This window comes from Corvus cornix, chromosome 9 (genome assembly GCF_000738735.6).
Source record: "Corvus cornix cornix isolate S_Up_H32 chromosome 9, ASM73873v5, whole genome shotgun sequence".
Lineage (NCBI taxonomy): Eukaryota > Metazoa > Chordata > Aves > Passeriformes > Corvidae > Corvus > Corvus cornix.
In genome coordinates this window covers 15,593,640-15,619,992 of record NC_046339.1, presented here as the reverse complement: position 1 = coordinate 15,619,992, position 26,353 = coordinate 15,593,640, and the positions used below count along the sequence as shown (strand labels likewise).

At 41.8% G+C, this 26,353-nt stretch overlaps 1 protein-coding gene across 3 annotated transcripts in view; it reads right to left on the bottom strand.

The window, feature by feature from the left end:
- Positions 1 to 10,742: 10,742 nt before the first annotated feature.
- PID1 (phosphotyrosine interaction domain containing 1) overlaps positions 10,743 to 26,353 on the bottom strand; it is an 87,154-nt gene continuing 71,543 nt past the window's right edge. For all 3 annotated transcript variants that reach the window (XM_039557174.1, XM_039557175.1, XM_010406081.3), the window contains exon 3: positions 10,743 to 12,713. In XM_039557174.1, the coding sequence (XP_039413108.1) occupies positions 12,237 to 12,713 (477 nt within the window). In that variant the 3' untranslated portion in view covers positions 10,743 to 12,236. The remainder of the gene's footprint in view (positions 12,714 to 26,353) is intronic.

Sequence of the window (26,353 nt, the reverse complement as noted above, 5' to 3'; positions counted from 1 at the left end):
GATACATATTCAGCTGCATAATACTGCCAGAACAGGAAAGAACTGTGTGATTTTATCCATCATCACTGTATTAGTGAAGAATTTTGCATGGGGGAGTAAACGGATTTTAAACAGCTTTAAAGACTTACTACTGTTTTAAAAAAAGTTGCACAGCATGTGCAAAACCTATTAGCTTTGCCACATATTATCTTTGCATTCAGTTGTTTGATAGGGTTCACATAAAAATTAGGCATAGGAAAATGAGAATATCAGATGGCTCTAATGAGGCAGATAGGTTTAAAAAGATGTAACACTCAGATTTCCTTGGAACACAAGCCACTTCCAAAGGCCCAACAATGCACAGAACAGAGCACTGCTCTGCCTGCTATGGTAATTCCCAGTTACTGAAGAGCCCCATATTACATTTTGCTGTGTTCTCTTACACAGTACATTTACATCTGAGAAAAAATAGTACTTGCTATCCTTGAAGTGCACACAAGAATTTTTAGCTGCATACCCACGTAAATGTAGAACTGCCTTGGGTTTTATCCTGGCATTAGTCTGCCCTTGCCTGGCACCTCTGAGCTGCTTCCAGCCAGCCATTCCTGATTCACTGGAATGAGCTGATGGTGAAGCACAGCACACCACGCCTTGAAGCTGTGGGAACACACAAACGGTTTAGGAAATTGCTATCACTATTGCATTTCGAATGGCATTAATCTCGAACCCAGCATTATTGCTATTAACTTATCTCTGGATACATCCAAAATCCAGTGCCTTGAAGCCCATTTTTTTCACAGGCTTTCAGTGGGGCCTTCAGGCTATCAAACTGAGTACTGAAAATCAGAGGTGGGACTAACCAAATTAAACCTTTCTCCTGACCTCGTTTGCCAAGTATCCTTTGACACTTGCGTGGCCACCAGCCCACCCAAAGATGGCAAGGCAGGAGCCAGCTCAGCACTGTTTTGCCTTTGGCTGTTGCAAATGCTGTTGGAACATGCCCAGCCACTGGGTCCACCACTCAGGGAGGCACCAAGTAAGATGAAGCTGGAAAGAGGAGAGGGAAAGAGAAAGCAACATCTATTTTTGGACATTAAAAGAAAATATTTTAAAAATCACTAATGTTGGCAAGGAAAAATACTTGATTTGAGGTGTGCAAGTGAGCAAGTATATTTTTAAAGCTGGCATGAAGCCTGCCCTTTGTCCCACAGGATCTAATCCAACACCAGCTAAAATCACTTGCCCGTGGAATTGCACTTGGACTTTCATGTAAGTTAATACTTTACATAAAAACTCACAGCTCAAAATTACCCAATAGAACTGTTTGCAATAACTACCTTTCTATAAAAATAAGCCGCCATATTTTTAGGAGCATTTTAAGTGTTCACTATAAAATTTTATTATATATTAAACTTAATTACCCAAATTAAATTCTCAGTTATTGTACCTGTGCATGCTGTTTTATTCTTTGCTTCAGTAATGCCAGACACTAGAGTGATTCAATTTTATTTTGAATTTTGATTGCATTTATTCAGGTATTTCAAGCTGGTAGTGAACTAATGATAGAATATAGTTAAGCTTTAGTATTACAGACAGCAGCCACAAAGACTCTGTACTGCCAGTTACGGCTGGCAACACACCCTGGGATTTTTTTGGAAGAAAGACAGCAGTGATCAAACAAATGGGACTGTCTACTAGATCCTAATGTTGAATCAAAAGCAGATTTCCATTTTGAAGCCAAATCTTTCTCAAAACCAGGTTTCCATAGATGAAAACATTACATCACCTTGGGGCAAAAGGGAAAGGATACAACAAGACATTTTAAGGCAAATAAGCCTTATAGTTTGCCAAGCATATGACTGCTGATAATTAATTTCATTTATGCACTTAGGGAACATCTTTTACATTCTTATATCCAGCATAATAATCTCCTCCCCTCCCCCCCCCCCCCGAGTCTCCACAGTATTAAACCACTGAAATAAGAAGTTACATTCTTATTATTTTGATATGAAATCTGAGTTCCCTGTTGCTCTAAATGTTGTAGCAGGCATATATTTTTTGGTAAACTCACTGATGAGCTCTGCTAGCCATACAAATCATACAAACATAATTCACTGCAAAGATATGCCCCTTTCAGAGACCACTTCATTTATTCCTTGCAGTAGCTGAAAAATCCAGGCATGAAATCATGTTTTCCAGCTATGCCTTTTGTCATATTTATGGTCTCTTTGGTAAAATCAAAGGAATGCACTTCTGTGTAATGGGCCATAGTTTGAATGGGGCACAGTAACCATCACACCATAAAATTTAGAGTTGGGCTGCTTGATTACAAAAGCATGTCCTCACTTCAGCCTTTGCACAATGCAGCTGTTTAAAGCACTGGGAGTTTAAAATTAGAGTCACTTGAGAACTAAAATTGCATGTGATGGCAAAATGGAAAAAGATATTAAGTTTGGGCTGCCAATTTCAGAGCCATTTCTAGAAGTCTGAGAGCTTACTGATAAAATTATGAGATGAAGAACATGCAGCAGTCATTAAACTCCTTTACTTTTGCTTGCATCATGAGATTTCCTATCCCAACACTTTACTGTGGGATTCCTTGAATTTAGAAACAGGTACCAACAAACGAGAGCAGGGTAATGAGATTTTTGATGAATGGAGCCTTTAACTCCTGCTGGTTTTCTCCTGAGATATGCTCTCTGCTCCTGCTCACTGGAACATGAATAAATGTTCATTTATTACTATGTTGGACAAAATCTTGCAATCCCTACTTGGTTTAAAAATGTTCATGATGTGACAATCCCTTGTAAATTTTCAAGTACAACATGCTAATGCAATGACCACCCTCCTTTTCCTTAAGGAGATGAGCCTGGAGAAGGCTCCTGGGAGACTTCACTGCAGCCTTCCAGCACTAGAAGGGGGCTTATAAAAAACAGGGAGAAACTTTTTACACAGGCAGAAAGTGCTAGAACAAGGGGGAACGGTTTTAAACTAGAAGAAGGGAGATTTAGATTTGATGTTAGGAAGAAATTCTTCTCTGTGAGAGTGGTGAGCACTGGCACAGATTCCCTGGAGAAGCTATGGCTGCCCCATCCCTGGAAGTGTTCAAGGCCAGGCTGGATGGGGCTCTGAGCAACCTGGTCTAGTGGAAGGTGTCCCTGCCCATGGCAGGGAGTTGGAACTAGATGATCTTTAAGGTCTCTTCAACCAAGTCATTTACGATGATTTGATGCTGAGGAAGATTTGTACCATGGCCTAGTTTGGACAGTGGAGCCACCTCTGATCACACCATCTCTGCAAGGTGGATGGGGAACTGGCCATCCCCACTACATTTCTCTCCTCTGAAAGCATGAGACAGAAAGATGGGGGGAAGTGACACCTCACCAGACACTCTAAGTCACAATAATTGCATTGTTATAATAAACCGCAGGGGCTTTTTTTTTCCTTGTATTTTTCATACTCCTCCGCTGAAGCACTCAAACCATGTGAGCTGCCAAGGATACTCAGGATGATATCATGTGAGTCATTAAAACTCAATAAATGCAGGTTTAATAGCATGCTTTTGCTGCTTTTACTAATTTCAAATGCTAAAGAGCTCTAAATCTTTTTCTCAAGGTAATTCCCAGTTTTCAAAAATAGAGATAAGACCAGACTTCTCCACCCAAATATTACGAACTAAAAACACAATCATTTAGTTTTATCAGAAATATATAAGAAAAAGCTGTGAGAGCTAATGCCAAATCATTGTCTCCTCAGGATGACATCTTGGAGGTCTCCAGGTCTCATGTCAAAGCATCAGTTATCTCCCATGCAGGGAGGTTTCTGCAGGGCAAAGGCCAGTGCAGAATCTGTCCTCCACTGTTTCTTGAAGCTACTCACACTCTTTCCAGAGGAAATGCAGTTTAAGGATTACCAGACACCATTGCAAGCCTGCTCCTTCTGGTTTTCCTATACTAATAAACCCTCAGCCCTCTAGCCAACAAAATGTCAGTAAATTCAATAGTTTCCAAAACCCTGTGATAACTGTGGGGCATCTGCAATAGCACAGGGATGAGCAGAGCAATCCTCCGTCTTTACAACCTCAAAAATGTTTTATTTGGAAATGAGTGGAAAACCATTGCTGAACCAGAGCATCACAGAGAAATAAGGGTACAACATGTCTTTCTTTTCAGCTGTTAAATGGTTGTAGAATTTTTTTCCCACATTTTCAGCTATTGTTTTTCTCCTTTCTGTTAAATCTGGGTGTACAGCACTTCAGATCCTTTTTATTTACACCTGCATCAAATTTACACACATCCTGCATGGTCTGACATTGTTTAATCTGCAAGATTAGAGTTAATTCTCTGTTTTACCTGATTAACTCCACTGAACTGATCACACTTGCTTCTCTCTCTGGCTAAGATGCACACAGCTGCTCATCTAAAGCATACAAATTATCTCATAGCCTAGTTATGCTGCTGACACAAGGTCATGAAAAATGTGCCAACAACACAGAATCCCCAGCGCTCCAGCAGACAACAACGAACCTCATATTTCACTATAACTTGGCAATTAAGTCAGAAGAAATACCTTGGGAGAGGAGCCATTCTCCAGGATTTCAAGCAGAACAAACCACTAGCTGCTGAATTAGCTGAGACCCACTGCAGCGTGCAGGCAAAATGTGAACCATGCTGAAACACTCTGTTATTAACCTTTATAATGGCATAAATTAGGATTCCTGTAAGTAAGGCACAGGGAATGCTGAGATTTGCTGCATGAGACCATGCTCAGCACAGCTCAGCATCACTTACCCCTGCAAACAGCTGCAGTGCCACCAGCCTGCCAGGCACCCCAGCCCGTGGCTTGGCTGGGCTCTGGGAGCACCCCAGAGCTGGGGATGCCAAGGCTGCCCTGGCCCCACGTGTGTTCCCTCATGCCTGCTGGTGGCTGGAGCCCCAGACACACTTGAGCCAATGGGGACCACCACCCTGACACCCAGGCATTAATGACCCGAGGCAGCGCAGAGGTGGATGCACACCAGCAGAGACCTGTGATGAGTCAATTAGCAAACGTTGGGCAATTATTGTCAGTTAAACCTCTGCAGACTGCCAGAAGGAGCCTTTCCCTCTCAGCACAGCCCAATGCATCACCATACACACACTTCCACCACACTGGTAGGGAACAATGGATTTTTCTGACAGGCCACACAAATTTAATCAGAGCACGCTACCTGCAGAAGACACTGCAATGGCCCAGGGAGCAGAGCAGGGTTCATTGGAAGTGACAGCCACCTCCTCACAGGGACACCAGGGACAGGCAGAGCAGGATGGCCAAGCCAGGGCAGAGCAGTGGGTGCAGGGATCCCGCAGCTCCTCTCAGACAGACCTGCCTCCAGCTCATCCCAGGTCATTCCTTTGCTACTCAGTAACAAAGACTGTTAGGAACAGGGAAGGGAGGCACAAATGCTGCTACTCCGTGTGGCCAGAGCTGACTCGAAAAGACACAAAGAAACGTACCTGGAAACCCCAGAGAATCAGGTCCCAATCCATTTAGGAGAGCCTGGGTAGATGTGAAGCATGGTCTATTAGTCAAGCAGACTAATAGTTTCAGATTTCACCTGTTCCTGCATTGGAAGAGGTCTGACATATTTTATGGACACAGAAATATCCCACAGTTGATGGTCATCATTTAACCTCATTTTTCCCTTCTAGAAGAGTTTCCTTTGAAGTTCATCTGTGTATTTCATTATTGCCTTGAGATCTGGAAAAGATGTTGTTACTTGAAACCACGAGATCTGGAATCCATTAAAGATGAGACTGAGCCAGTGAGCACTGGCATGGTACTGAGCACTCAGCCACAACAATTTAACCCAACTGTGCAAGAAAACCTTGATTAATTATATCCTCAGTAATTATGTCTAAAACTATTTCTACTCTCTAAATGAGAGGTGACTAAATTGAAATAACAAATTTGAAATAGGAATAACTCACTTTTTCACATTTACATGACCCATATCAACTGTATAAAATTACAATTCACTAAGAATGAAATCCACTCCTGTCCATCATTCTCAGAAAATCTATACTGCCCGCAGAAAAACATACCAGCCATATGATGCATTATTCATGGAATTATAAAGTTTCCTCTCATTCCAAGAGCAATAAGATTTGCAGGAAAATAACAGAGAATGTAAACCACAATGCAAATTAAAGCACAGTAAGTAAGAGTTACCACCTAGTACCATCTGCCCACTGCAATGGTGGAAGGTGGGAAAGGAGAGAGATGCTCCAGTCTGCACAATAACAGCTCCATGGGGAAGGGACACTGGTTCTGCACCACGTGACAGGAACAGTAATTAAAAGTCACTCCTTTGCCATCAGAGCTGGGACCTTGCTGTGCCCTCCCACCCTTCCCCCAGGATTACCAGCCCGTTACCAGTTCATCTCATTTGCAGCACAGTCAGCATGTGCATCATACCTGTGCTTCCAGCACACCTCACAACCCTTTTTCAGAGAAGGCATCTCAGCAGACATGGTAACATCTCTCCAAACATACAACTATTTTCAGTAATCATTGTATCTGCTTTAACAGCCCTGATCAAAATTAATTACAATCCTAAATGCAGAAAATCTCATGGCACGTACAACAAATTGCTGCCACACAAAAGAGGCCTTCCCAAACTTCAAGCAAATCAAAGCAGATACCCCTGTGCTGCAGCACAGGAGCACAGTGTCAGTGTCTGTGTCTTGCTGGGGTGGGAGGGACAACCCCCCTGGACAACCTTCCCTTTCCCCAGCCAACGATGATCAATGGCACAAGGAGAGAGAGACGCATTTTAATGGAGTTTAACAAAAAAACAACTTTTAAAAACACCCTGTATCTGTTTAAAATTCCATTAGAAGAAAGGTATAATGAGTGCCTCTACTTTCACTAAAGGATATATTCTCTTACTGTAAACTCTGTTCTACAGGACAACAATCATACATTTAAGTTATCACTTCCCAATTACACGAAAATTATAATTCACTGCCACAGGGAAAAATGAGCCCAATCACACATCATCCTTAGAGCAACTAATTGGGCATGGAGTGGGATAGCTCTGGTGGTAAATGGTAAATAATGCATATGGTACATCAAATTTTACATGTAGATGGACAAGTTAATTTGCTTCCCACTGAAAAGAAGAGAACTTTTTAAAAAGTAAACCATTCATCTCAAGACTAACATGCAAGACTGCCTTCACACACCCACATGCAGTTACATATGTCCATCATACAGAGAATATTTAACAAGCACCACGTTGCACAATTCGTGTATGCAGATATTTATGAATATATAAATGTGTATGTGTATATGTATATGTGTATACAGACACACAGAGAACCTTACAATTAAGATAAAATTCACTGTGAATTCACTGATATAGAAGTCTCAAAACTTCAGAGAGTAACATATTTAAAGTTTTCTAAGAGACTGATAAGGGGTTGCCACTGTACCAAACGCTTCTCAATCACATGCCATTTATTTGTAAGTTTTAGGAAAATTAAATTAAATTCATTGGCAAAATCCAACTGCTTTTTCATGTAAAAATGACGTCATTCACTACTGGAAAGCTAAGGAGTGGAACCAGCTGCAGTGGGTTTTGGGTTGGGGGTTTTTTTGGTTGTTTTCAGTTGTTTCTTTTTATTTTTTTTTAACAAAACAAAACATTCAGCTGTTCTTAGGGGCCTTTGAGTTTAGAACATGAAAGAAATTACTCTCTGCCTTTCTCCATCCCCCTGGGCTAAAACCCCCATGCACATCTAAGCAATTCTCATGCAACCTATGCTCACTAGTGCAGAGCGTTTCTCTCCCCATGGCACAACCACCATTCACTCACAGCTCCACAGAAAACTTGGTAGGAACAGAAGATATTTAGACTTCAGAGCTTGAAAACCAAACAAATTTACTATATAGAGTAACAGTTTCTCTTTCTTAAGGTACCTAGAAAAATTGTGAAAATCACCTTGACATAACTGTGGTGATGTTATGTAATGATGTTGAGGTGTTACGACCTAAATGCTCTCTTACTGTTTCCACACTCCTAGTAACACACAGATTACTCGAACCCTTTCCACCCTCCCCTAGAAGCAGAAGAGGGAAAGAAATCCTTTACATGTTTTCCTGGCTGACACCGAAGGAACTCATCAACCCAGAGTGGGATGCAGTGAGATCCAAAACTGGACTCTTTGTAGTTGAGCACGAAAGCCTTGAGCCAACTGGAAATTACTCCGGATGGAAACTTTATGATTTTTCTTTTCCAACAGATTAACTGAAGGAAAAGTTTAACTTGATATTTCATTCTAGTATCTACTGGCAACTGATAATCAGTGATAACTGCTATGCTAGCAATTCAGGATTGAAAGCATTTCTCCTTCTTGCAAACGGCATCACACATTTGGAATTGACAATGAAGAGAGATTTGGCCTGAATTCCAAATTATCTAAGGATCCAAACTCATGATACTGATTATTTTTCAAATCTCATGTTTTAAAAGACAAACTGCAATTCACATTCCCTCATATTCCCTTGCATGTTTGAACTATTAGAAAACAGCTGGTTCGTGTTTCAAAGGGTCTGATTTTCTAATAAAAGGACTAGAATTTTCTCCCTTATATTTTATTTTTATCATGCAAAATTCTCAGGTAATCCACAGCCTCCAATCACTAAGGAATTATTGCAGATGCCACAGTATCAAATATCTCTGGAAGAACTTCCCAACCCACTGTAAATCAGTACATCTGTAAAACATGAAATGTAGACTGTCTTGTATAAGAAAATAAAAATGAAAAGACAACAGCAAAAACCCCAACAAAGGAATTCTTTGCTCAATCCACACTGGCAGGTGACTTAGGGAGACAGTATATTTTCAGCAGATCCCAGCACATTAGAGGAAAGATCATTAAAAAAAAAATCAAATGATCATAGAATCATAGAATTGTTTAGGTTGGAAAAGATCTTTAAGATCATCAAGCCCAAATGTTAACCCAGCACTTCCAAGCCCACCACTAAACCATGTCCCCAAGTGCCACATCTACACAGCTTTTAAATACCTCCAGGGATGGTGACTTCTTTTAAATACCTGCAGGGATGATGACCACTTTCCTGGGCAGACTGTGCAGTGCTTGACAGCCCTTGTGGGGAAGAAACTTTCCTTAATATCCAATCTAAACATCCCCTAGCACAACTTGAGGCCATTTCCTCTTGTCCTATTGCTTGTTACCTGGCAGGAGAGTCCAACCCCCACCTTGCTACAACCTCCTCTCAGGGAGTTGTAGAAAATGGTGAGGTCCCCCTGAGCCTCCTTTCTCCAGTTCCCTCAGCTGCTCCTTACCAGGCTTGTGCTCCAGACCCTTCCCAGCTCTACTGCCATTCTCTGGACACACTCCAGCACCTCAGTGTCATGTAGCGAGGGACCCAAAATTGGACACAACACTCGAGGTGCAGCCTCACCAGTGCCCAGCACCGGGGGACAGTCACTGCCCTGGTCCTGCTGCCACACCACTGCTGACAACATTTCTGTGCAGTTGTGCTCTGGCCCACACTGGGGGGTGAGAAGGGCAGACTGTGTCAGCCAGAAAGATCACACCCATCCCACAACAGGAACACACCCCACTCGTCTAAGTATTTGCTCCAGAAAAGGAAATCTCAAACCCAAATCATCCACCGCAGTTCTCCATAGGGCTGGCAGGAGGCACCTCAGCTCCTGTATGAGGTGGGCTGGGATCCTCCTGCCCCTTCCACATTCCAGCAGCCCTTGGCTAAGAAGAGCTGCGGCTTGCAGACAAACTCCTCTGCTGTCAGCAGGGACATCTGGCTGAGAGGATGGAATGAGGGATTCCACACACCCATTCACAGCAGCTTTGGTGGCAGAGCATCCAAACAAGTCAGGAAACTAATACATGACTACACCTCTGAGCAAAAGAAAATAATTTGTCAAAAGCTGAAGGAAGTTTTCCCTAATTCTGCCTTTGGTCAAAAAGACAACTATATACACAGCAGGACTCAGATTTTTCTTTTCTTTTTTTTTTTTTTTTTTACCAGCATATAGCCCATACATGACTCTCCACTTCAAAGTACACATTGTGGGAAGAAAAAGAGAAATTACTTTTTAGACCTGTATTTGGAAACACTGGATCGTCCAAAGATTCAGAGAAAAACTGAAAGCTGCCAGCCTGGTGGTATATTCCCCATCCCACCATCAAATGCCCTACCTGAGCCACTCTGTAATTTCTGTAAGCAAGGCAATACTGCTCCCACTCAGCAGAGCTCATTTCAACTGCTCAGGTTGGGGGGGGGGGGTATCTCTGCCACCTCCTGCTAAGCAAAAATTATAAATCATGTCCACACTCCACAAAGTAAAAAAAAAACCAACCAAACCAACCAACCCCCAACCAACCAACCCAAAATAACCAACAAAACCAACCAAACAACAACAACAACAACTAAACAAAAAAAAAACAAAACAAAAAAACCCAAAAAAACCCAAAAAACCACAAAAACCCAACCAACCAACCCACAAAAAACCCCCACCTGAAACCAAAACAAAACCTCACAGCAATAATTAACCTAAATATTTAAAAGAAAATAATTTTAAAATGTTAACAGTAATTCTCATGGAGAGTGATGTAATAATTAAATGGAAATAAATTAACATTTTCATTCCACTAAATGAAATAAACACAGAACCCACACACATAAAACCACAGAGTTTACATTGGAAAGACAGCTTAAAACTAACAAGGTTTAACTCAAAACTTTTTTTTATTAAAGTATGAATGCATTTATGCTGGAGAACAGTTTACATACATTGTAAAGCAACAAGCATATTTTCAAGAGGTGTGGGCCCTCCTCAATACATCTCCATGCTCAATCTACATGCTTCACCACTGGACTCGCACATACACTCTCACATACAAACACAGAGACACAAAACACAGACGCTGAGCTATCTGCTTGGATTAGCTTTCTTTTAAGGCTTCTGTAAGGTGCCCTAGTGCCCCTAACATTACCATAACTACAAACAAAATTGTACAAAGGAGCAGCATTACTTGCAAACTATTGATCTGCTCTCAGCCTTAAAAAATATCAAGTGAGACAAGTTTTTCCTTTATTTGAGTTTTATTAAACATCTGCATTTAAGAAAGGCATGACTGTATATCTGTGAACAAGGAAAGATACAGAAATCTTAACGTGAGGTTCTCAACCGGAACAGATGTTAAAACCTGACTCCTAAGGGACCATTTCCTTTGATCTCTACAGTGAGGCAGCCCTGTGTGGTGAGACACTGCCAGCTCCATCCCACCAGGGCTGCTCGACCAGCGATGCGAGAGCGGGGACACACAGCTGTGCCCACCGTGCTCGGATCACGTCAGACCTGAGGTTGATGAGAAGTCACAGTTCAAACACCAACACACCCAAGCATCCCTCAACTCTTCCCAGTGGGCCCCCCCTCCTGCAGAGCACATCAGGGTAGGACAATGCACAGACAGCAGCACTGACTTGCTGAACCCCCAGCCACCGGGGAGTACTTCTGCCCCCCCCTTTTTGGTATCCTGCAGTACATAGTCTGAAACTGCAACTACTGGTGTTGGGTGAAAGACATGGCAGCAGGTATATTAAGAAAATAGGTACAATGAATAAAATAAAGGATAGCATATGATATAATGTGTACATACAAGCATCTTTCATTTTTTATTTGTGAAATGTGAATTAACTGCAGAATGCCAGGCCATTAGTCTAAAAGGCTATGTATGGCTGTCTTACCCTACACATGGTCAAAGGATTTGTGTGATGTATCATGGAGAAAGATTCTTCGGGAACCATTAGGGCTTTCCAGGTCTACTTGCTCTTGTGCATCAGCATCAGCCCGCAGCTAGGAATGCCAGAGAAGCAACTAATAAGATTGCCTGACCAGTCTCGTAAGACAAGCAGGAATGACTGTACTTCATGGTATGCACCTGAACTACAGAGACGAGAAAGGGATAGTGATGGGTGGGTGACAGAGGTGGGGGAGGGAGATTTTTTTTTCACTTCTACAACAGCAGCAGATTTCAATGCAACGTAATTACTTTAATGATGCATGTCTGTAGGTACCAAATTGCTCTTTTGATTTAAAAAGCTGGTCAGACAAGTGTTTGGCAGTCCTTTCATTCCCAAGTTTCAATTGTTGCTTATTCATCTATCAGCTCTCATTCCCTAAGCCATTTCTGCCTTTGCTGAACCATGAATGAGTTCAGTCAGCCATCATCAGATTCAAATTCATGAGACATTTCCTCCGATGAGCTGTTCCTGTGGATCCGGCCATCGCTTTTCATGCTGTGAAAAGTCTTCTTAAAGGCCTCCATCATGGCATGGGCCAGCTTCTTGGCCTCCAGCTTGCTCTCACACTCCACAGCATGGCAGTCCATCTGGTAGGACAGGTCATCGTTGATCTCCCGATAGACCCAAGCAAAGATGTTTGGGCTGACGTTGTGGTCAGCAGTGCAGTAGGCTATACGTGCTACCTGAAAGGTATCCATGTGGACTGTCGCCTCACCTTTGAGGTCCAGATGGTGCAGCCAGACTTGGAAAGGGCGAATTTCCAGAAGGGCGTTAGCTGGGTAAACATCCTCCCTGGTGAGCGTGTGCTTCTTCCACAATTCAATGACTGGTTTTTCTGTGCAGCCTGACAAAAATTGCATCCCTGTTGTGGAAACCTTACCCAAATATGTAACCTGCAAAGAAGAGCAAAGATAGGTGAAAACACAGAGAGCAGACTCTGGTGGTACTTTCTGCCATCCCGGGGAGTTTCATCTGGAAAATAAAAGCACACACCTCCCCCCACAAACTCCCCGATTTCTGCATCATTTTCAGTTAAACAGTTTTCAAACTGCTTTCCAAATATTTGCTGTTGCAGATGCTGACTTCACCATTCAAAGCCAGAGATTAAAAATGCCCAAGTGTCTGAGTTATAAGGCATTCCACTTTCTTCACCTCCCCTAGAAAGCCCAGCTTTAGAGCCCATGACTCCCTCTAAGGTCACCTTAGCAAGTGCAAGTGCTGTTGGGAGCAGGTCCCAGGTAGCTGTGATGCAAACCACTTTTTTTTCCTTCCTACTTTATTCAAATGATTTATTTGTATCATATTTCAAACATTAGTATTAGGGAGATAGAGATATTCTCAGTTTGATAATGCAAGGCTGCAGGGAGTCAGAAAAGCATGATCACAGCAGAGGATTTTAAACAGTTTGTTTCTTTTCCAAAATTTTCTGGTTTTCCCCCACTTAAGTATTATTAAGTAAGTATTTCCCTACTTAAGTATTAAGCCAGGAATAGCTCAAAGCTGTTCAAAACTTTATCTCTGAGCAGGGCTGAGATACTAATAAATCAATTTCAGAAAATACGCTGTTAAAAAATCTAGTAATAAATCTACCTTAGTTTAATCACATCATCTCTCTGCTTTTCTGTCTAGTCCTTTTGAGTAAATATCCTGTTATCCAATCAGCACAGGAAAGCAAGGTGGTTTTTAGTGCCTTTACAGTATTTTGTTCACCAAATATCAAATCCACTAGAAGGTCCAAATCAAAATTCTGTATTAAGTCTGTGCAGAAACATTCCCCTAAATCTGTGCAGCTACTAATGAGGCTTCCTTCCACTTACAGCTGAATGGAAGATTATTTTATCTGGGAAAAGGGATTTTCTCTGGAAAAGACAGGTCAATGCCACATAAGTACAATTATGCAGATTATTCTGTTTATTGCTGTTGTCGGGATGGTGCATATAAGAACAACTATATGAAAGCAAAATTGCTCCTCATCTCTCGCAGCAGTAACTGCTTGAGAAAATCTTTTACCTCTTGCTTGATGTCCTATAACCTCCTCTACATTTTACTCAAGGCATTTGGAGGAAAAAAGTAATAACATGCACTTTCCAAACTAAATTCTTGAAAAATCTGCATTAAACACACAGTACAGGTTGTTTTTATGTTGTAAATGTGTTAAGAAATGTAAAGAAAAAACATGGGATTTCCACATTTAAGCACATTAAAAAAATCATAATCACAAGAAATACAGAATGTGTAATCCATGCAAACAAAATTTTCCACAAGAAAAATATTTTGCTGCAAGCTTCATACATTTTGTTAAACTCAGAGACCTAAATTAAGCCATAATTAAGGAAAAAGCTTACAAAACTTTATTGGAAGTCTGTGTGGCTTAATCATGCCTGCCAAAAAAGCAATTTCATAGCACTGACATTTCAAAATGGGAAGTCTCATTCTCTGCCTATAAATATTCATGATTTGCACTGGGAATATGTTGAATCTTATAAAGCTTTCTATTTTTTTTGGAACAGTGGGAAACGCAACAGCTAGAACAGTTAACAAGAAAAGACCTACCAGTGTTTTGCCTTATGTTATTTTATTAGTGATGAGAGTTGAGCTCCCCAAAGTACTGTAGGAAAACTTAAAAGAAAACCTCAGAGCTCACAGTGCCAACTGAATACATACAAATAACACATACAGGACCAAAGAGGAATGTGTCTGCAACATACTGGGGGGTACTTCAACAGATACCCAAAGTCATATTGCTTTGAACAGAGCAAGATCATTGTGCAAATTTGCACATTCAATATATTCTCCAAAGGTTCGCTCAGCACTGTTTCATACTCACAAGCCAGCTAACAAAAGACAAACACTGTAAACTGACGTTTTGGGTCAAATTCAAAGCCCATTGCAGCATCAGAAGTCCTTCAGCAACTTCAAAGAGATTTGTACAAAGACTTTTAAACCCCAAGGAACAGCAAAACAGCCTCTTGCTCATGCACTTTGTGACTGCCCAAATACAGCTTTGAATCCCTGGCTGCAGGAGAGAGCTGCAACCACTGCAACATTTTGTTCCCTGGCTGGTGTTTGGGGAAGACCAGTGTCACCTGGAAACCACAGAAATCAGCACCTCCCATGCATGCACAACAGGGGATGCAGGGAATTGTTTCACTACTGGCTTCTCCTAAAAAGGAAGCTGCTGATATTTCGTGAGCTGCCCTGAGCAGCAGCATGAGGATGGAGAGAGGGGAGGAAAGCAAAGGCAACTCCATCCCAGGCAGGCAGTGTTGCTGAGCTCTGTGCTGCAAAATCACCCCAGCACACAGCATCAGCTTCTGAGCTTGGGCAACTCCCAAGTGATGCTTGGACACCTCCAGCAGCCAAAGACCAAGATCAGAGTTAGTTGTCACACAGCAGCATAAATTTGAATTTAATGTTCTCCTCTGTTCCTCCGAAGCAGCTAACTGCAACCCCCTGTTGGCCATCAATCCATGTGTGGCCTCCTTAAGAGTGAAGTTACAAAAAATAATGGATTTCCCTAAAATAAAGTAGTTGTATTTTAAGAAAAAAAAGCAGTGAATTAATCTGTAAGGAGCCAATGCAAAAGTAACTAATAATAAGGATGGGATACTGGCTTGTTTACTAAAATGGGATATACTGGTCTGATTTGCTGTCCCAGTTCTGTCATGATATAACTGTGTAGGAACCTTTGAGAAGTTGCTTCTTTTAACATCACTTTGAACCTCCATTATATAAATTTCATTTTCTTTTGAGGACACATCCATAAATATTTATAAGGTGCTTAGACATTACAATAAGGAGTTCACAGGAAAAAATCAAAAAAGTCTCAACTTTAGAGTTCTCCTGCACTGTGTCTTACATAGAAATGTCTACACCTACTAGTGCTGTTACTTTTTGGTTTTTTAAATGAATGATCTTTTTTCCCTCTAGCTGAGATACATGCATTTCACAAGAGTAGCATCACTGAAGCTCTTGGTGAAGACAGATGTCTAACATTTCATCACAGCATGGTCCCCTGCTAAAACAGAACAGGGACACAGGGGCTGGAGAGACACCTCTTTGACCCACAAAAAGGCACTTCTCCCTGAGCTTGGAGTTACAAGGTTATTCCACAAGCAGTGCTCCCTGCATTTTGGCTCCTACCTCGACGCATCTCACAGCATACCCACCTTTGTTTAAGTGCCCACAAACCACTGACCACACATATCATTAGAGTGAAGCTATTACAGTACAACCATCTTTCTTTTCAATTTCCAAGTCTGCCAACCAAAGGTCAAAGAACAGATCATTCCTTTCATTATCAGATGGAAAAGAAACCTATTTTGAGGCAAAAATTTCCACTGGTGCTCTTTCCCATCAAAATCATTGATATCTCATCACTGTGAAGCCGTCATGTATTATTAAAAAAAAACCCAACCAAAACCAAAACAGAATTTCATCTTTAATACTCATAAGAACCAGATGTGAAGGGCATAGAAAGACAGTAGCAGTAGCACCAGTAGTGTTGTTGTTAAAGTTATTATTGTATGTACAAAAACACACTGAAGTGCCTGAACAGAATCAACTGCACAGCTTTACTGACCAGAGAGTGATCATTGACAAAGACAGGCAAAGCCACAGTGCAGGCTGAAAGCCACATCTGTAATAATACACCTCTGACCACCAGTAGAAGTTCACCAAGACTGAATAACACTTCTCCTTCCTCTGAAACTCTGGAAGTCACCTGGCAGCAAACATCAGTCCAGAAAAATTACTTATCTGTGCAAGTGTGGCATGTCCTATAGCAAGTGTCATCTTATACACAGTGAGGCCAGGAGCTTTATTCCCTCTCCTCTAGGGCTGTTGAGCATTCGAACGAGCTGCCCAGGGAAGTGGTGGCATCACCATCCCTGGAAGTTTTCAAGGAACAACTGGTCATGGAACATAATGCCATGGTTTAGTTGACAAGGTTGTGTTTGGTCAAAGGTTGGATTTGATGATCTTGGAGGTCTTTTCCAATCTTAATGATTCTCTGATTCCATGATTCTATGATTCTCACCTCAGTGCAAGGCAGAGGAGCTAAAGGTTGGTTTTAACAAGTAAATTATGATCAAGCTGTTGCAGCCTTTACTTGCTTTGGACACTGTATTTTAAGTGAGAAAAGGAATACAAATTCAGCTCAATGCCGCTATCTTAACCTTAAGCAGTGTAGGTATTTCTTATCATATCTTCTACCAGGGATAAGAGTATATTTATTTATGGCCCTTTCGGTCCTTTGGTTTGCGTGTTCCATCTGTCCCACAAATTTCTGGAAGATACATACACATCACAAAAATTTCGTGTGCATGCTAAAAATTATCCACATTCTTTCCAGCCTTTCTATGGCAAATTTCATCCTCTGGCAAGCCACTCTCACCAACTATGACATAAAATACACTTGAGACTTCAGCACTTCTATGCTTGCAAGCATTCAAACCTTTAGTAAAAGCCGAGATGTTCTGAAGAGCTCCTTATTTCACCCTTGAGACTTGCCAACACCAGTGTCAGCATCTGACAAAACTGTCCTCAACTGAAAAATGCTGTGCCTTTGCCCTTTTGTAATGCAGCTACACCCATCTGACATATAGAGACATCTCATGTCAAAGAACATGAAGAATAATTGATGCCATTTTTCATGCACTCTCCTGGAAATGCAGAAATATCTGAGTATTTTGACGTTGTTTTCAGCCCCTTCGGTCCAATAATGTATAGTGAAAATGTCTTTTAGTAACTATGTTCAAGAGCTTCCCAACTTTGAAAAGACAAAAGCTGCCATAGACATTTACACTTCTAGCACAGTATGATTTGTCAGAAGTAACACAGGGTTTTTTCTTTTCATACCCAACTCTTTTATCATTGATCTCACATTGTTCACTTACAATTCATAGGAGACAAATGTCGATCTGACCTCAGATCTGACTCCCCAATGGACCGTATGTCCATACTGCTCCTATCTCACAAGCCTCACTTGGGCATCTAAAGTCGGGCAGTCAAATGACTTTTCCTCCTTCTGTTTCCTATCCCCAGCCCGTAGACTATCAGTGCTCCAAGAAAGCAGATCCAAGCTGTAAAGACCCATAATTACTGCATTATAGGAGGACAGATGCTCTCTTGGCACAGGAGCTTGGCACAGGAACACATATGCTCACAGGACTCTGGGCTGTCTCAATATTAAAGACCATGACCAAAAGACCATACGTAAAATTAATTCCTTGGTTATTTCTTTAATATTTCTTTCATACCAGATAAGGAGGGTCATTGTCAGCAAAATCAACACAGAAAATGAAAAAAATCTTAAAAATAGAGCACTGACCATGAGCCAGCAGGTATTTACTCTGCATATTTGCAGTCCCCAGAGGATGCCCTGGAGGATCTTGAATCTTGTGCAAATCTTAGTAGTAGATGCCTGTCTCTTGTGTTGTTGATCAGTGTTTTAAAAGAAACACTCCTTTAGCCTCAAGTTTGGTCTAGTTGCAACTGATTATGTTTGATCAAGGCAGTAGGATATTCCTCACTTAAAGGTCAGGCAAACAGACCTAATGAGACATTTTCTTCCCGAAAACAGAATTTCTCTAGTGGCACCTTCAGGATACGTGGCAGAGAAGAAAGTGACTGGAAGGGTCTCTGTTAAGACACACAGGTATAGACCCTCCAGTCAGCAAGTAAACATCACAGAATCATGGAAACGTGAGGGTTGGAAGAGACCTTTAAGATCATCCAGTCCAACCATCCACTCAGCACCACCACTGTAACCCCTAAGCCACTAAACCACATCACCCAGCACCAGATCCAAACATCTCTTAAACACCTTCAGGGATGGCAACTCTACCACCCCCATGTGGAAAACCTGTTCCAGTGGCTGCAGTTTGTCAGTTTGTCCCAGCCACGCAAGAACCACCAGCCTAAAGACTGGGTAAACTTGGAGAAGTTTTAAAGAAGAATACAGAGGAGATTTGAAGAAGAGAGCCAAAAGCAGGTTTGAGAGGACATGTGCGTGTCTTGTTTAAAATTGCTGCGGAACACATACATGGCGATGTTCCCTGAGTTTGCAGTACAAAAGCAGATGCAGATGAGCAAGTACAAGCTTCACCTAGACTCCAGGCATGTATTGTTGGGGCCAGGACACAGCAGCTTCATCTCCACATCATAACAAGGTCTGGAAACCTCTGCAAGAAGCTGCTACTCCGGAAACCTGTGCTCAATTTGAATGCAATGACAGCGTGCACAAAGCCCACAGTGGCACCTCCAAGCTGAGTGGTTGGGGAGAGTCAGGGCTCACCAAAGGGTCACAGATTTGATGGCTGAAACTGTTTTTTTTATTTATCCCCAGTGGAGCTGGGGTACGAGTGGGACAGGCCTGCAGCATGCTGCCCGACAGCTTGGCACAGCTTTCATGTCAGTAAAAGCAGATTCAGCTGTGGAGTAATTTTCAACATCTTTAATTAACACATCCAGCTCTAGGCACAGCAGGAGTGCTCTGTGCTGGACAGGGTACCCCGTCTCAGCACACCAGCTCAGCTCTCCTTGCCCTAAAGCACAGTGACTCAGCCTCAGGCTGGCAACTTGGGATTTAGAGGCAAAAGCTGCTTTTTGGCTCTGAAGGAAAAACAAAAATATCCCAGACATTCCACTGGATCACTGAGCAAATACCATGAACTGCATTCAAGCAACGTTTGCTTAAGACCCAAAAAAATAACTCAGTCAAGTAAAAAGGCTGCACAGTTTCCCTCTGCCTGTCACTGCTTCCTCACCCACACTGCCCGTGTCCAGCCAAAGCCTTGCAGCACAAACACAAGGGTCTTTGTGGGAACAGCAGGGCTCCTCAGCACACAGAAATACACAGTAAATGCAGTAATGTGGCTTACAGAAATATGTGAAGAACTATTTTATTTTTGACACAAAATTCAGAGGGAAAACAGACTGAGCTAGGCAACTATTTAATGGAAAATAACCATCAACTCTGACAGCTGCCCACTGGATTAGGAGGGAAAAAAAAAAAAAGAGATCAGTAGTTAATGTCTGATTTATTCCAAGGAATCAAAGGATAGCTCCAGAAAAAGCTGGAATTGTCAGTACCTCTTCAGCAGTTAAGTCAAGAGCCAGCATCTGACTCCTTTTGTGGGACCAAAGCTGAACTTAAGTCTTAAAACAATGCTACAATTCCCCCTTGAAAACAAAAATAATAAACAAGCCCAGCAAGAAATGCATTTGACTCTTTACATCTTCAGAACTCCTAAGGAAAAACAAATGCTGGGCAGCAGCTGCTCCATCTGTCTGTCCATCCCCACAGCCAGGCTCACAGCAGCCCTTTGCAGGTGCCTTTATTTTCCCATGTGTTTCTCAGCCATGACCATGCAGCAGATCCTGCCTTAGCTGCCCCCCAGGAAGGGTTCACCCCACAAGTAAGGCGTAAAGTGATAGCACAGAATAGTCACTTTGGATGTAATTCCCCACCCAAATGCCTTTGAAGGACACAAGAGCTCTGATTACTTTTAGTCCATCATTGTTCTTTCAGGTTTTACAGCCTCCATGCTTCTCAGTAGCTGTAGCACGTGAAGAAGAAGAAAGAGCTGGGGCACTGTGAAAATACCTTTTCTTGAAAAATGCTCTTCCCCAGTAGAAAGAAAAACATAATACCAATTTCAGTGCTGCTGCTGCTGGGGTTGCCTAGCAAAGCCCTTTAACATGGCAGCAGGTGAGTTACTGTGGTCCAGGGTGGGTGTCCCAATGTCCAGTTCAAGGCAGCATCTCAGGAATGGGGCTTTCCTGAAGGCAGAGCTCACCCACGAAGAACCCCTCACTTCTCAAACACTGTGCAGGACAAACACTCCAGGAACTGCAGATGACAGGCATCAAAGTGCAGGGCACATCTCTGAGATCCTGTCCCAGCTCTGAGTAAGACACCCAAAAGCATACCGATATCTCAGAGCCCCTGTTCATGGCCAAATAAACCTCTCATCCTCCCAGAGGAGAGCTCTTCCAGGCCTCCCACTGATGGCAGCTGGGGAGGGAGCAGAAGACAAAAACCTCTGCAGAATGCCCACAGGAGCGAAATCCTCCTTACCCTATGTGATCAGCCCCATCATCAACGCTAACCCGCACTGCCTGAAGAGGATACGGGAAAACACATCAACATCTGGCAAGTTTAAGATTTAGTAAATAAATGTACTGGAAAAGATTTACCCTTGATGGCTTAATTTATAAGCCCTGAGAGGGAAAAAAGCCAACAAGAAAAAGCCCATTGAGTCCACAGGCCAAATAGCGAGTGCGGAGAAAATAAGGCAGCGAGCCAACTTCTCCTTCTGGAAGACAGTCCTGAGAAACACAACGACCCAAGCTTTTCACCTTTCATTACACCAGGCTGCTGCTCAGCAAGTCTCTTTATAAACTACCCCAAGTATAAAACTACTGCCCTCAGTTAGACCTAAGAGTGTCCAACTTATACCCAGTCACCAGGAGTCTCTGCCTCACTGGCAAAATGGTTAACCAAGCCCAAACACAACCTCAGCAAAAGCCAGCTCTGCTCCCTGCAGCCTCCTGTTAACAGCAACAAAAGGATCAACTCTTGCATTTCGTTCTCCACTGGACAGGAAGCTCTTTTTGTGGTTTGGCTTGCGGGGATGAATCTGAAATGAAATCAAGTGGAACTGGCAAACTGCAGTGAGCTTGCAGTCAGAGACTCTTCAGTCCTGGTGTGAGTGGAAGATTTATGCTGCACTATTTAAAACTCAAGAAATCAATTTCATTCTAGCAGCAATTTTAAAATGTTGTAGTGCAAGAGATAACTGAATGAACAAATACATCCATCAAACACAACCTCAGTAGGGCTGCTGGATACCCTATTGTACAAGTCAATGATCACTTTTATTCCCAAATATTTTCTTTATGTTGCTATTTATATCACTTTCCTCCTTTGTTTCCTTTCATTGCCTCACATAACTTCCTCTCTCTGTACTCAGTTACCACTGGGTTGAAATTAATACTTGGATAAGCCAGTTCATTTCCCACTGTCCTTCAGGAGCCTCCACAGGCAAAGAGAGAGGTGGAGGCAGCCAGGAAAGTGAGAAAACCAACCCACTCTGTAGCCACTATTGCAATTTCTTGAAGTTTCCTTCACACAAAGTCCTTCCAAAACCTTTCCTCTGATACCTCAAAACTTTCACAATGAGAACATCCCTTCTGTCAGGAGAATGTGGCTTAAGTTTGCATGACCACGAGCTCCCTGCAAATAGACACCTACCTTCATGTTTATGTTCAAAGTACACACAAACCTTTTTCACTACACATTCTTTATTCACATGAGGTTGAAACTGAACATGGAAATCTGATTAAGCACCTCATAATGTTTCAGAAAGCTTTTTAGTCTTGGGCTCCTCACAGCTGTTGTCTCATAGTAGAGAGAAGGAGCCCTGGACACAGAGGAGAGCAGACTGTTCACTTTTACTTTGTTCCCCTTCCTTTCCAACCCACGGAAAATTCACGTTGGCACCAGTCCTACAAAAACTTTGATTGTACCTCATGGAGCATGCAAAGAGGGAGTACAGGAACAGTTACGTACTTCAGCCACCTTTTCCACTGAGGCACGTGCATTTTACATCCTCTCCAAGACTTTGGACACTGAAGTACTCCCAGAAAACCATGCAGAACGCCATGTTTTTCACTATATTTTATGGGTAAGAGATCTGTCTTCAAGGTTCCCTTCTTTGTGCATTCCCCAGGAGATCCTTGTGTTTCCCCTTTTGTTCTTCCTTTCAAAAGAAGATGCCAAGTAATAAAATTGAACAAAACCTGTTACTAAGACATTCAATTCTGGAGACCAAAAATCTCGACTGCACTTGCTTCCTGGCACAACTTGACAACACCTGAAATTAAGACCAAAAGGGAAGGGAGCCAGCTTTGGGAACCACTGAAGATGACTACAAATTTGGATTGTATTTCAAAGGAAGTGTGAGGCCTACATAGCAGGAAGAGCAGAAGTGATGATAATAAAATTATTTCAATTCTTCCTCCCCCAAGTGCTGTAAGACCAGTACCATTCAAAGAAAGGAAAAATTACAAAACAAACTACAGAGACTCCCAGAAATGGCAGTACTTGCTCCTTCTGCTGTCATTCACACACTGCAAATGAAACACATTCCCTGAAGAGTACAGGGGAACACAGAAATACCACCCCCATATAAATGTAATTGTGCCCACATCCCACAAAGTCTTCTATTAAAATACTCTGTCATTACTTTAACATCTCCTTCATGAATCATTATGCGAAATGAGTTCCATGAGTTAGCAAAACCCTCTGAGATTTTTCCAGCTCTCTCAAGTTTTAGCATCTCCAGGAAAAGTCCTATTTGAAGGCTGGAGAAGAAGAAATACAGTGCCTACATTGGGATGGAGCTCTTACACTACAGCAATGAAAAACAGACCTTGCATATTTCAACTTAATAAAAAGCACTAAACACATTATGAAGAAGTAAATATAGTTAAACAACACTTTTTATTGCTAAATGAGCCCTTAGATAAATATGCCTAATTTATCATTTGTTTGTGTTACCAAATTCTGGATCCAGGCCACAGCAACACAGGCTCTACACAGACAAAAAAGAATTTCAATCTCATTGACTCTAAGGTTTATGACACTGTATTACAATTAAACCAGAAATTTCCCACTCAATAATGCAACAGTATGTTGCTAAATCTTTAGTTTAGCAGACTAAACAAAAGGCTTTAAAGGAATAAATATGTCCCAAAGAGTAAAATGATGGAAGACAATAGTGCCATACAGTTTTTAATTTATTTCCAAAGCCATGATTCACAGTGCCTCCAAGGTCCCGTTTTCACAGTGGATTTAGTACATTGCATCTAAATGGATTTAGTCACTTTCCATTTAGATAATGTTTTTCCAACCAGCACACAAGGACCTGAAAGCGATCCTTAGTCCCTGTGAGTGAACTGGGCACTCATCAGGCTCTCTGGGCTCCAGAGATCCTCATCTCTTGAGAATTTCTCTCAGCATCAGGAGGTTCTTTACAGTGTCACAGAGGGAGCCTCCTTCTTTTTCTGGTTAATTTAATCACAGTACCACCCTAGCACCTCTCCCAGAAAAGTTGCATTGCCTCCAACCCATTCTCTTGGCTGGATTTCACCTCTACAATGACAAGCCTACAAAGCAGCCAGAAATACAACCCTTAACCACCTGAAGCAAAAACTGAGACATGGAGATTTCTATAGTGCTAATTTCAGCCAAGATGAAAGGAAAGACTAAACCTAGGATGGGAGAGCCTGGAAAGCAGCACTCCAAAGTGGAGGACTGTCTGGAGGAAAGAAAGGGATGGGGGCAAAGGTCCTCTTCTCTGGGGACAGCTCTACTTATCGCTGCTGCAATTTATGTCATCTATTACAGCACCTTGCCCCCAGCACCGCTCAGACAGCTGCAGGTCAGACTGATCACTATTCACAGCAGTTGTACGGCAAGCTCCTAGGAGCTCCCTTCATACCCACAGTTCAACTCTCTGTATTGCTGAGGTCATGGCTTTTACAAAGGGCAGAAAATTCATTTTCATAGTTTTTACTGGCTCTGAAATTAACTTTGCAAAGATAAAATCTATAGTGAATAGCCCTGCTATTGATCGGTTTGATAAAGGACAAACTGGTGCAAATTTTAGAGATCTAAGGAAAAAAGAAAGTACTTACGAAAATAAAGAAATCCTTCACTGTTTTTCTTCACATTTACCATCTTTATGAAATAATGAATACCAGCAGTTAAAAATACCATAATCCTATTTTCTACCTTCCAGTTTGCAGTCCAGCAGTCCCTGGGATTACATGGCCAAGCTGTAGGGAGCAGAGAGCCCACCAGGGGCTTTGCCACTGACACTCAGACACCTTTACCCCAGCTGCTGCTTGGCCTAACCAGGGACAGAGGACCAGCTCTGGATAAAGCAACACTGACTCTGAAATGGCTCTTCAGCATGACAACAGAATACAGCTTCCTAACGAAATGAACCTTACAGGATGCCTATGACATTCTCTTGAAGCAAAAGGCATCATATGAAGCACAGGCCATTCTGTAGCAAAATTAATTCAAGGAGGTCTCACCACCCAAAAATAAACATATTGTTAACTATGACTGCAATATACAGATGGTAAAAAATCTGAGAACTCGGATGATTGTTTTCTATATAAACAATTACTCTAACATTTTCGATTAACAAGGTATTTCACACTCTGTAACAAGCAAAAACTCAGTCTCATTTATCATCATCCTAGAATTACAGTTTTCCATATAGTTATTAAAATTATTTAATAGAATAAGCAGATAAGAGCTTAATAGTTCTTGATCACATTGAACTAAGAGTCCAACTAGGGCGTAATACTTTCTCCAGCACTTTCCAGGATCAGACAAAAAGGAAGAATAAAGAAGCAATGTCTGAACTGACAAAGCAATGGCCAAGACAGAAATAAACTGCTCACAGGGGAAGGTTTCTCTTCCCCAGAGAGCAGGAACCAAATATTTCCAGGCATTTCAAGAAAGCCCATGGGTTTTGAGTGCTCTCCCCCTTTGCTTTGAGATATTGACAGAGAGTTTTGAAAGAGCCCAGACAGCAACACGTGTCAAGCATTTTAAGAAAAGCTGACCGTTCTTTCAGTATCTAAAATTGCAGGCAAGAGAGATTGGTGTGTGCATTAACAAATAAAGAATTATTCATCCTTTAAAATTATGTAGCTTTCCCCACGTAGGCCAAAGCAAGCAGAAGCAAAGTGCTCCTGTTCCCAGGGAGCCTGATACAGCACCGGTATGAGACGTGGCTGTACTTTTACTCAAGGATTAGAGCCTTTGCTAAGCCTCTTCTAACACTCTCATTCCCTACCAAAGCTGTTATTATTTTGGTTAAATGGTTTTAAATAGAAAATTACATATATTTTAGGTTAGTTATGCATAATGCTTAAATATGACACCACAATACAAAGCAAACAGCATTTTGGGTAAGAAAGAATTTAATTTATGCTGAAAATACAGGTATTTACAGTACAAGCACATACTATATTATTTGTTTCCTATTATCTCCCTCTAGCCTTCCACTCTTTCCCTCTGCTGCCTCCTCATCAAAACAGATTGGTATCCCTTGTTGGGCCGAAACCAAGCAGAAGAGTCTTTAATTACAGCGCAAACCCACAAACAGCATTAAAGTTCAAGCCATGTATGCAAAAATCAAATCTGAACAGACCAACCTAACTATTCCTGAGAGGGAATATTATTTACAAGAAAGCATACTGCATCTACAACAATTTCCTCGGGGGAAAAATAATCAACAACAACAACAAAAAAAACCCCAAACCTCGCACTCCAGGCAAGGGCAGCCAGCACATGATGTTTCTTTGGAGGATCTTGTTTACCTTTTCTTTTCCAAGGAGAAAAAGCTGAAGTAAAGGTTAGTCCCCTCCTGAAAAATCAAGTACTGTGGCAGACAATATAGATTATAACTTTTCTTCATGTTTTGTCATTACCACACAAGGTCAC